The sequence below is a fragment of the Prinia subflava genome, chromosome 12 (assembly GCF_021018805.1).
Source record: "Prinia subflava isolate CZ2003 ecotype Zambia chromosome 12, Cam_Psub_1.2, whole genome shotgun sequence".
Classification (NCBI taxonomy): Eukaryota; Metazoa; Chordata; class Aves; order Passeriformes; family Cisticolidae; genus Prinia; species Prinia subflava.
Window position 1 is genome coordinate 2,090,698 of NC_086258.1, and position 12,188 is coordinate 2,102,885.

The 12,188-nt window shown below is 51.7% G+C and overlaps 1 protein-coding gene across 9 annotated transcripts in view; it reads left to right on the forward strand.

The window, feature by feature from the left end:
• The window catches only part of LOC134557278 (histone-lysine N-methyltransferase EHMT1-like), a 119,457-nt gene extending 107,576 nt beyond the window's left edge, over positions 1-11,881 (forward strand). For all 9 annotated transcript variants that reach the window (XM_063410133.1, XM_063410132.1, XM_063410134.1 and 6 more), the window contains 5 exons: positions 240-355; positions 2,544-2,630; positions 7,225-7,303; positions 9,400-9,575; positions 10,357-11,881. In XM_063410133.1, coding sequence (XP_063266203.1) covers positions 240-355; positions 2,544-2,630; positions 7,225-7,303; positions 9,400-9,575; positions 10,357-10,540 — 642 coding nt within the window. In that variant the 3' untranslated portion in view covers positions 10,541-11,881. The remainder of the gene's footprint in view (positions 1-239; positions 356-2,543; positions 2,631-7,224; positions 7,304-9,399; positions 9,576-10,356) is intronic.
• The last annotated feature ends 307 nt before the right edge of the window (positions 11,882-12,188 follow it).

Consider the following 12,188-nt stretch of genomic DNA (forward strand, 5'->3'; position numbering starts at 1 on the left):
GGTGATGGCAGGCAGCAAAAATCTAAATTCTCTGGCTGTTTGTCAGCTGTGGGTGACAGTGGTGACTGTGCTGCAGTCAGGGTAGAGCAAAAGCACTGCAGAGCCTGAGCTGGGGTTGGGGCACGAATCCACCATGGGGTTCTCTGGCCTGTTTTTCCCCTGGGGGGAATTTCTGCCTGTGGCTTTGGGGATCCCAGGAGCAGACAAATGACCCAGTGTGGGGTGGCTCTCTCCTCCAGGATGGCCGACTCCTGCCTGAGTTCAACATGGCTGAGCCCCCCCTGATCTTCGAGTGCAACCACGCGTGCTCGTGCTGGAGGACCTGCAGGAACAGGGTGGTGCAGAACGGCCTCAGGTGAGCAGGAGGGGCAAGCACAGGGCAGGACCAGCCCCAAACCCACTGAGAGCTTTCTGGCTCTCAGCTCACTCCCAATCCCACAAAACCAAGCACAGAAGCTGCGGCTTGTGGGATGGGAGTGGGTTCCTGCGTGCTGCTGGTGGGAACGAAGCAGCAGTGGGTTGATGAGCTCAATTAACATCCCTGTTAATATTTGCTCCCTGCCCATGGCACCATCAGGTGGGGACTGCAGGGTTCTTTCATCAGCTGACCATAAAACATACAAATGGCTTGTGGGTTTGCATGCACAGCCCAAGTGTGGTGTCTCAAGGGGAGAGCTGAGAAGGACATGACAGCTACAGAGCTGCAGAGTCTGAGTTCAGAAGATCTTGTAAGCCAGCAGTCTGGATTAGAAATACAGGCCAGCATGCCCAGACTTGGCTGCTTAAAATTTCCAAGTTCTTGGCATGATTCCCCTGAATTGGATACCTGAATGCCTGTTGGCCTGGCTGCTCCAGGTTAGTCCGCTGGGATTTTGGTGCCTGGCTAAAAATGCCAGTGTTTGGTTTGGACTTCTGCTATGGTTGCCACTGCACTAAATTCAAAGGGATCCCACTGGAAAAAAAAGAATTTTTTAATTTCTTTGTAGTGCTGACAATGCTCTCTTTGCAAGCTTTGTAGTTTTAATGGCATTTTGCAGTGGTAAAAATAAGCAAGGAAGAAACTCGATGTGTTTCCTCAGAACTTTACCTCTCTGGTTTTCCCTGCCAAGCTCCCGAGCTCCGGTGCCTCCGTGGGTGTTTCTTTAGGAGCTGTACAGCTAGAGCTGTTGCTTTTGCATTTTTTACCTTACTGAAGTGTTTCTTCTGAAAGATGGGAACCCAACCAGGAGCTGAGGAGAGCAGCTCTGCTGGGAAGGAGGGTCAGGTGCTGGGCAGAGCCTGTGGTCCCCGGGGACGCAGAGGGGAAGGCTCCTGCCTTGGGGCTGCAGCTGACACAGGGGTGCTGCTGCTCCCTTTTCAGTGCTTCCTTTATCAGATGGGCTCCAAATTAACTCTGCCTGGCAGAGCACACGTCTCCAGCTGGCAGCCTGGCCCAGCTCAGCTGGCAGGCTCAGCTCGGAGCCACGGCCCCGCTGCCGCCGGTGTCGGCTCCAGTGCCGACAGATCTGAGCTGGGCTCTGCTCTGGTGGACAAGCCAAAACCTGGGGGAGCTTCCCCAAGCCCCAAACCCTGTGTTAGACCCTTCTGCTCTGAGAGCCATCACTCCCCTGAGGTCATGGTTTGCCCTGGTGAAGCTGTGGGCAAACAGGGTAAAATTCACATCCCTTGGTTTGAGCTGACAGTGCAGGAGGGAGTGGGTGGGGGAAGAGAAGTACTGGGAAAAGCAACAGGGTGAAGTTAAGGTGAGCATCAGATTCCACTTAATTCCGATAACAGCATTGCTGAGAGTGGGTTTTGGTTCCCTCAGGGATAGAGCAAGCTTTTCCTAGCCCTGGAGACTGTTCATCCTGCACTTAACTCAGGTTCTGGCTGAGCACGAGGCAGAATGACTTACAGGATTGTTTCTCTGCCTATAAACCCCATCAGTAAAATTCCACAGAACAGCTATTACACCAAGAAGTCTCAAGTTGCAGCTTTTCTTTCTTGTCTTTCAGCCAGGCTGCTGGATATGATGGAATTGCTGAATGCCCTGGCTTTGGCAGAGGGCAGAGGGGTCAGAGCACCTAGCTCAAGGTGTTCTTTAGTCCCTGGGAGCTCCCTGCCTTCCCCCTCAGCACCACTCCCTGCGCAGTTCCACTGCTGTAAATCCCCTTCCACCTTCCCTGCTTCCCCCAGGGCTGTGTGGAGGGGAAGGAAACGCTGCTGGTGGGATTCTGATATCCTCTGTAAATCATCACCACACAGAGCATCCAGCCCTGTCCCCTCTTCCCCAGCCCCTTGGTGTGCACGTGGGCAGCAGAAGGGGCAGACTGGCACCTGTCCCTTGTCCCTGGGCTGTTTCCATGCCAGCATCTGCCCACAGCTGGGAGCTGTGGGAGTGGAGCATCCCTGCAGGGTGAGAACGGGAGGGGGAATATTAAAATCCTCTGGGAGTGTGTGCTGATGGAAGGTGCTGGCTTTTTGCTCATCTCCCCATGGAAATTCATTCTTTCATGGAGTGCTGCCATCAGTGTGGCTTCACTTCCTCTTTTCCTCTTCTCCAGGACTCGGTTGCAGCTTTACCGGACACAGAAGATGGGCTGGGGAGTGCGGACGATGCAGGACATTCCCCTGGGAACCTTCGTGTGCGAGTAAGTTGTGCAGCTTTTACCAGCCCAGCAACCCCAGCACCTCCCAAACCCAGCACTGAGTTGTGCAGCTTCCACCAGCCCAGCAACCCCAGCACCTCCCAAACCCAGCACTGAGTTGTGCAGCTTCCACCAGCCCAGCAAATCCCATCCATTCCCAGATCCAGGAGTAAGGTGTTCAGCTTTCACCAGCCCAGCAGCCCCAGCACCTCCTGAGGGCACACATGGTTTGCTCCCCTCCAAGGAGAGGTTTTCATGCCAATCAAGTTGGCACTGAGCCCAACTGCCTGCCCTCACCCAGAGTTTCCTGACTCCACTTCCTGCTCTGTCTGTCCCTCTCATAATGTGGAGCTCTCTCCACTGCCCTCTCTCTTGCTGGGATCTGTGCTCAGCTCTCCCCCATTGAAACACAAGTGACTGGGGAAAACCACGTTTGGGTTTTGCTGCAAAATGTGTTCAGCTCCTGTGGTTGCCACAGATACGGGACACTGCAGGCCAGAGCAGTGTGGAACAACTTTCTCTGCTTCAATCCTGACTTCTCCAGAAGTTTTCCAGTGTCACAGCTCTGGCTTTAATCTGATTCAGCAAAACAATGAAGCACTTGGGGTTAGGCACATGTTTTGGCCCTGACTCAGTAAAGTACTTAGGCACAGGAATGTTCAGATTTATGTCAAGTGAAAAACCTGTCATCAGACCCCACAGTTTGGAGCTTTAAAGTGGTATATGTGCTTTATTAAATAGTTTGGAAAGTGTTTCCTTCATTGCAATACTACAGTGACTGCAGACCTTCTAAATAAGGCTGTACTCATGTCCATCATGGAAATAGGTGCTGGTGGTTTTTAGAGTTGGTTATTAATGTGTTATGGAATTGGGTGGGGATTGAGAAAGATTGTAGCAGTATTTAAAACAAAAAATCAAGGAAAAGCTAATTCTGCAGTGAACTGGCCAAGAATTTCTTCTGTGTCAGGAGCTGCCAGCTGCTAAAATATTTTTTTAGAGATAAAGCCAAAAGCTGCTGTTTGTGGGGAGTGTCTCAGGGCTGTACTCAAGTACCAGAGGTCCCAGAGTGGTGGTGCAGTGCCCAGGAACAGGCAGAGCCTGTGAGGGAACTGCTCCAAGGAAGAAAGGCAGTGACCCCACCAAACCCTGCAGGAATGGCAGCACACAGGAGGAGCAGGAGGCAGCGCAGGGAAGGTGTGATGAGCACAGAGCACGTGGGGCTGGTGGGGTGCAGATCCCACAGCCTGACTGCCCCCACCCCTGCCAGGAGCTGCTGGCACTGCTTCACTGCTGGGTACTATCTTCATTAGTTAAATGAGCTGCTTACTAAACAGCTGAGCTAATTAATGTCGTGCCCATGCACATTCCTCCTCTGTCACACACTCATTTTCTCACTCACCAAATCCAAGTCCTCAGCTCCATGAGTCCTTCCTGTGCTCTGAGCATTCCACAGACCTGGTTCCTTCTTTTCCTCCTCTCTGGAAAGCAGCCCCAGTGCTGGCAGTGCTTGGGGCGGCCAGGACACAGCAGAGCCTGGGATCAGCTCCTCTGGAAGAGCATTTTGTGTTAAACATCTGGATTAGAGCCCTGGGTGGGCAGCTGCTTTGTCCAGTGCTTATTACTCTGCTTTGGAAGGATAATTGCATTGGTGTGACCTTTATCCTGTAACTCCTCACAGGCACCAGGAGAGGCTGAGGGAGCTGAGAAAGGAGGCTCAGCCTGGGGAAAAGGAGGCTCAGCCTGGGGAAAAGGAGGCTCAGCCTGGGGAAAAGGAGGCTCAGCCTGGGGAAAAGGAGGCTCAGGGGGGACCTTTTGGCTCTGCACAACTCCTGACAGGAGGGGACAGCCAGGTGGGGAGGGTCAGGCTCTGGGAACAGGGAATCAGTGAAAGGACAGGGAAAATGGCCTCAAGTTGCACCAGAGGAGCTTCAGATCAGAGATCAGGGAATGGCTTTTTGCTGAAGGAGTGCTGAGGCATTGGAATGAATCAACCAGGGAAGTGTTGGAGTCACCACCTCTGGAAGTGATCAAAAAGCATCCACATGTGGCAGCTGGGGACACGGTTTGGGGTGATGGTGGTGGTGCTGGGTTCATGACTGGACTCAGTGGTCCTGAAGGTCTCTCCCAAGATGGTTCTGTGACTCTGTAACTGCCTCCTGTCCCTTCAGCACAGCCCTGGAAGCAGCAGCTTGGCAAGGGGAGGTGTGGCAGTGTCACCCTCCTGTCCCATGGAGCCTTCAGGCTCTGCAGCTCCTCAGGGCTGTGCTCATGGGCAGGTTTCTCCCTGGCCTCGGAATCTGGTGCTGTTCAGAAGCTGCTGTTGCTCAGCCCGTGCTGCTGTGGGTTGGGTTGGATCTGTTCTGTTCATGCTTGGTTGGTAGGTGGTGGAGCTGCTCCTTCTGGAAACAGCACAGCTGCTGCTGACTTTTGTTGGAGAGGCTGGGAATTCGTGGGATGCAGAAACCAGAGGATCTGGTGTGTTCCTTTTGCATCCATTTATGGGTTTTTAATATTTGCTTTCTGTTCAGTGGTGCTGTAGGAAGGTACCAGTGCATCAAGCCAGGTGTTTTAGCCACACCTTCAGGCTGAGAAGCCCCAGGGCTGTCTCCCACATCCTGTGAAAAACACTGGAGCCTGTGCTAGGGACTGCTCGTTGCTCTTGGGTTTGCATGGAGCCCCCTCTGATCACAGAATCATTCAGGTTGGATCCTCCAGGATCACCTGTTCCAGCCTCACTCAAGTGCAGGCTGTTTGAGCAGTGGTGAGTGGCCCTGTGAAGCTCTGGGGTGGAGTTATTTGCCATCAGTGTGCTGGACATCCTGCTGGGGAGAACCACCTGCCTGGACCACAGGGGTTCTTAAATGAAGTGGCTCCAGCTGGCTTTTGGAAGGAACATGCACCACTTGCACATCCCTCCTTAACTTTGGGCCTGGAAAATCAGGGACCTGTTAGTATCTGTGAACAGCCTTGGAAAGGAAATGAGTTACAGGAATAGGCTTCAAAGGAGCATTAAACCAAAGATTTTTATTTTGATTGTGGTATTTTATTTCATGGAATTATAAACCTGCAGTGGCTGTCCCTGGGCACGGGGCCTCTCTGGGCAGAATTATTCAGCCGTTCTGAGCTGCTGCTGCCTGCTGGGCCTTTCCACAGCAATTTCTCTCCCTCTCTGGCCACCTTTCTGTGCTTTAGGCCTCCAAGGAGTGGGTGATTTGCAGTAGTGGAGCAGTGAGGGCAAACGGGAGGCTCCCAGAACAGGGAACTACAGCCAAAAATCCCTGGTCACAGATAGCAGGGATCCTGTCCAGGTTCATGTTTCTTGGCTCTCCTCCTCCCCAGCCTGGGAGTTAAATGCTGCCTTGAGCCCCAGGGGGATTGGAGGTAGTTGTTTAACACTTGGAATATGCCTGAGGGCTGCAGGAATGCTGTGAGAGTGGCTGCTGGCCATGGAAGTTCTGTTGATGCTGCAAAGAACATTTATTCATGTGGTGAATCATTTGCTTGAGATAATCAGTGTTTCATTGCAGGCTGGGAACGCTTACACACCAAAATCGCAGAAACACAGACTGGTGTGGGTTGGGAGGGACCTTAAATCCCATCTCTGCCATGGGCAGGGGCACCTTGCACTATCCCAGACTGCTCCAAACCCTGGCCTTGGACACTTGAGAAGCTGCTGTGCTGCTGCTCCTTTCCCACATCCTCCCTCAGTCCCCCCACCCTGAATCTCTTACTTTGACTAAAGCAGCCCAGGGCAGGAAGTGTTGAACCTTGGCAGTCCAAAACTATCTAAAATGGAGATAGGAAGCAGAGGTGGCAACAGCAGTGCCATGGACACTCCTGCTACAGGGGGTTTGCATCAAACCCAGACCTCTCTGGCTGTGGGGGTGCATTTGGTCCTTCTCAGCAAGGCCAGACCAAGCAGCTGTTCCATTCTCCAGGAGGACCTGCCTGTCACCTGCCTGTCACCTGCCTGTCACGTCCCCTGGTTTTCAACAGGGTGGCTGCAGCTGGGACCACAGCTCACATTTACTCTGTTTCAGGAGGGATTGAGAAAGAAGCCCAGATCCTTCCAGGGATCCTACCAGATTAGGTTAGACCTAAGGCTTTTAAACCAAAACTTTTGAAGTTGTGTAGCCTATAATTGCTCAAAATATCCTGGAAAATACATGAGAAAAGCGTTCTGTTTTGGGGTGTGAACAGCACGAGCACTGCAGTGGTTGTGGGACAAGCTGAGTCTGACCAGGAACTTCAGGAGACTTGGATGCATGTGTTGATCTTGGCCAACAGAGAGAACTGCAAAAGGAACCTTTGTCCTCAGGAAAAAATAAATTGATTTTTAATATTAAAGTGGTTTTAATATCATTAATGTAATTTTTAATATTATTTAAGTGTTGCCCAGAAGAGGGGAGTTTGGAGCCAGATTTTCCCAGCTGGAAGTTCACAGAGCTCTGTTTGGTGGCTTGGAGCTGGCCAGCACTGCGGCGGTGGTTGCCCATCGGTGGTTGGGCTGCATCCCTGTGTTCCTCTCTCCCCAAAAAAAGGAGTTAAATCCTGTGATCACAAGAGCCTCTCACTGCTGCCTGTCCTGTGCCCACAGGTACGTGGGGGAGCTGATCTCCGACTCTGAGGCCGATGTCCGTGAGGAGGACTCCTACCTCTTCGACCTGGACAACAAGGTACCGTGTCTGCAGGGGCCCAGCCAGACAAACCCCGGGTCCTGACTCCCCCAAAGAGCCCAGACAATGTTTGTCTCCATCTTGATGTGCAGCACAATCCTGCAGAGAGCACAGTTGCTGTGCTTTAGTGGAAATGTGGTTCAGGTGATAGGTAGGGCTGGTTAGAAGGGCAGCAGAACCAATGTGTGCTGCCCACACCACTTCTGAGCAAGCTGCTTTTCTGTCAAACCCCTTGGAGCATCCTGAGGTCAGTTGTCCGGGTTTTGGTACTCCCAGCCTGGCACCTGTGTGATTGGCAGCTCTGTGAGTTCTGCATAAAGTGATGATGAGCTGAAAGACTTAAAAAAAACCCAAAAACCCAACAAACCCTGTTCACTCATAAAAGATCCATCAAACACCCTGGCAAGGGCTTGTTCTGCTGTTTGTTTCCCAGCACTGCTCTGTGAGGGCTCTCAGGGCAGAAATTTTGCTTTGCAAAGTACAGTCTAAAAGTTTTAAGCAAAACCTGCTTAAGGAGACTTCAGACTCCCCCTGGGAAAGGAGAAGTGAGAAAAGGTGAGCTGGGGACTCACAGGAGTGGGGTGGCTTCCAAGGAAGGCTGTAAAACACTCTGTGCCTTGTTTCTGTCATCAGCTTGTGACAAAGAAGCTTTGCTTTATTTTTTGTCCTCTTCTGTTTTTTAAAGCAACACACATGTCAAGAGCTGAGAAAAGAGAAATAGTGAGTCTGATGTGAAAACAGGGGGTCAGACTGTAATTAAGAAGTTGGAAAGGACTTTAGCCTGGTTTATGAGCAAGAGCCCACCTGGGCCCTGCCTTGCCTCTTGCTTAGAGGGAGAACCTCTGTTCTGGCTCCTGGGAATCCTTCAGGGTGGCAGGAAGGGAGACCAAGGTGGAGCATCTGGAGAAAACCAGGCACCAAATCATTGGGGGATGGTTAAAGCTGCCCATGAGGCTGCCCCAGGGAAGGGCAGGGCAGAGCCAGCGGTCCTGTGTCCTCCAGAGTGATGGGCATTGCCAAGGGTGTGAATCCCAGCCCTGGGGGGCCTCGAGGTCCTGGTGTGGCTCGAAGGAATGGCTTGAATGGAATGGCTTGTGCTGTGGTGAGAGTGGTTGGGTTGTCATTTCTGTTGTCTGGATTGCCGTTTCTGTTGTCTGGGTTGTTGTTTCTGTTGTCCCTGTCCCTTGAGCTGTCTCTCACAGCCCTGTGTGAGGTGCTCACAGTGTCCCAGGTCCTGCTGTGGGTGTGGGCGCTGTCATCCTGCCCCTCCATGGGCGTTTCTGTGGATGAAACTGAGGGAGGGGCATCCCTGATTTATGAAATCAGAGCTGGTGACACTGTGTGTGCTCAAGGCCCATTGGGGTGATGGCTCCCCCAGTTCTGGGGATGTTTTCCTGGGCTCCTGCACCCCTGAGTGTGCCCTGGCACAGCTCATCCATTAACGATCCAAGGTGCTTGTCCAAAAGGGACTTGGAGCACCACTAATGCATCTTTTTGCTTTTGGCCTCTTTGCAGCTGAAATTAGCTTCTGTAATTAAGGCCTCTGCTTTGCACAGTCATTCTCTGCTGGAATAAAAAAGCCCTGAGGGGGGGTTCTTTTATTTTCAAGGAAAACAAAGTATTACTGCTCTCTGGAAAGGGAATTTCTGTGTTCTCACTTTCACTCTTATCTGCAAAACCCTGTGTTTTCTCAAGGCTCTGGCTTTGTGTTTCCAAGCTGTCGTGTTCAATTAGAGGACAGAACAGGTGCCTGTTCCCTTATGCAGGGACTGGTACCCGTAAGGTGTCTGCACTGAACATCAATCCCATTGTGCCAGACTGCTGGGAGAACTGGTGTGCCAGAGTGTTAAAAACCAGCTCTTGGGGTGTGTGGGGTCCGAGTGGTGTGCAGTGAACTCTGTTTTCAGGGCACTGTTGAATATAAATTGAATATAAAAGTCTGTGTGTGTGTTTTAAGTCCTCCCAAACCCCGAGCCCTGGCTGTTCCTGGAGCTCTCCAGAGCATTCATGGAGAGGCAGCAGCCTGATCATTCACTGAGTGCAGCCAGGCCGGGCCCTGACCAGCGCTGCCCCGTTTGTGCCCCGTGTCTCCCCAGGATGGAGAGGTTTACTGCATCGACGCCCGCTTCTACGGCAACATCAGCCGCTTCATCAACCACCTGTGCGAGCCCAACCTCATCCCGGTGCGGGTGTTCATGTCCCACCAGGACCTGCGCTTCCCCCGCATCGCCTTCTTCAGCACCAGGCACATAGAGGCTGGCGAGGAGATCGGGTACGTGCCACCCCTGCCTCCAGCCAGGGGCTCTGGGAGCTCTGCTGCTCCCCAGCCCGGTCACTCGGTCCCTTTGCTCCAGGGGTTTGTCCCCAGGGTCCCTCAGGATCGCCCTGAAGTTTGCAAAGCCCCAGGCTCAACCTGGCTGTGTCCACTCCTAGCCCTGAACCCCTGCCCTGGGCTGAGCCCCAGCCTGGGCAGCAGGGGAGGGGATTCTGCCCCTCTGCCCCTGTGCTCAGCTGAGACCCCACCTGCAGAGCTGCCCCAGCCCTGGGCCCAGCACTGCAAGGACCTGGAGCTGCTGCAGAGATCCAGAGGAGGCACCAGAGCTGCTCCAGGGCTGGAGCCAGGCTGGGAGAGCTGGGAGTGCTCACATGGAGAGGAGAAGGCTCCAGGGAGAGCTCAGAGCCCCTTCCAATGCTTAAAGGGGCTCCAGGAGAGCTGGAGAGGGACTGGAGACAAGGGATGGAGGGACAGGACACAGGGAATGGCTTCCACTGCCAGAGGGCAGGGGTAGATTTTATTAGATAAAGGAAGAATCTTGTACAGTGAGGGCAGTGAGGCCCTGGCACAGGGTGCCCAGAGCAGCTGTGGCTGCCCCTGGATCCCTGGCAGTGCCCAAGGCCAGGCTGGATGGAGCTCTAGTGGAAGGCATCCCTGCCCGTGGATGAGCTTTGAGGTTGCTCCAACCCAAACCATCCCGGGATTCTCTGAAGCTGTGGCAGCGCCCATGTCCCGCTCCCTCCCCTTTGCCCTGACCCCTCTCGTCTCTCTCTTGCAGCTTCGACTACGGGGACAGGTTCTGGGACATCAAAGGCAAATTCTTCAGCTGTCAGTGCGGTTCACCCAAGTGCAAACACTCGAGCTCGGCGCTGGCGCAGCGGCAGGCGAGCACCTCTGCCCAGGAGCCGCAGGAGAACGGGCTGCCCGACACCAGCTCCGCCGCGGCCGCCGGCCCCTTCTGAGACTGAGCCCTCCCACAGCGTCACATCCTGTCCGAATTTCCATTTAAAGAGAAAGAGAGAAAAAACAACACAAAACCACACAAAAAATTTAAAAAAAAAAGAAAAGGAAAAAATAAAAAAAAAAGAAAAGAAAAGAAAAGAAAGAAACCCCCGCTCAAGGAAAGCCAAGGGTTTGTGACACTTAGGGCTGTGCCACCGACTGTTACTTGAGGAAGAGCGAAAGCAAATCCCGCCTCCGTGGTGTTCTCCCCTCCCTGCTCCTGGAAAGCTGCTGGGTTTCACAGCTGTGTGTGCAGGGGTGGCTGTTGCATTTTTTTTTTTTGCCACCCGAGCTGTCCTGGCCTCTTCTCTGAACGCTGTCAGAGCCAGGGAGAGCCGCCCGTCCTCGGAATGTCCCTGCCCGGATCCCTGCCGCCCACTCACCTCCAGTTCACACACCATAAACTCTGGATACTTGATGAGACTTCGTTCCTGGGAGGGAGCGGGAGGTGCTGGCTCTGGGTTTGCTCGGCACAGCCCCGGGCCAGGTTGTGCTGGTTGGTTTTTTGTTGGTTTGGTCGGTTTTTTGGTTGGTTGGTTTTTTGGTTTTGTTTTTTTTTGTTTTTTTTGTTTTTTTTCTTTCTATATGAATGAATTATTCCTCCCCCATCTCGCAGGACGTTGTGGTGGGGCCCTAAAAGTACCCTCAATTCTCTCCAAATGGCTTTTTTCTCAACTGATGAGAAGAATCCCAGAATCTTTCCAGTTCCTGGCTCTCTCCCTCCTGGATTTTCTCCGTTCAAACCAGCTCTGGTCCACACCCTGTTCCTGTCTCAGTGTTGGGTTCCTCCATGAAGGAATTCCCCCTCACCCCGTCCCGTGAGTGGTTTTAGAGAGAGAAGGCTGAAGAGGATTTTACAAGACACTAATTCCTAAAGAAAAACAGTTCCCCTCCCCCTTTTTTTAAAGATAAAGTGAATGAAATATATATTCTAGAGGACCTGGACTGGCTGGGGTGGACAGACGTGTCACGGTGAGAAGATCCCAGATGCCACCAGCTCGTCTGCTCCCATCCCTTTGCTCCGCTGGGCACCTTGGATTGATTTTTAAGCCACACGCTATGAGGTTTCAACAAACTGATTTATTTTTTACCATTATTGAAACATCGGGGACAAGCATTAAAAAACATGGGAAAAAAAAAGCTTAAAAAAAAAACAAACAAAAAACAACAAAACCCACAAAAAAACCAAAAAAAACCAAAACGACAACAAAAAGAAACCACAAAACAAAACGGTGCTGATTCTGGTGTGATTTTTGCTCACCACGTGAATATAAACTTATCAATTGTATAAAAAGAACAAAGTGATTTTAGTATAAAAATGCAGGAAAAAAACAAAACTTTTTTTAAATTGTTAGTATTGTAGTGTGAATAAATTTGCCATCACCTTTTGTGTGGTGGCTGGGCAGGTCATTATCTTAATTTTTTTTTTTTTGCATATATCTTTAAATACTGTAATTAGTGCAGTAACAATTTTTTTTTTTTTTTCATCTCTTCTAGAACATTCATAATGCCATCATGTTTATTATTATTATTTTTTCTGTTAATGTTTTTGACAGTTTTAAAGGAGCAGCCTTTTGGCTATGATCATTTTCTTGTTCTGTTTTCAAT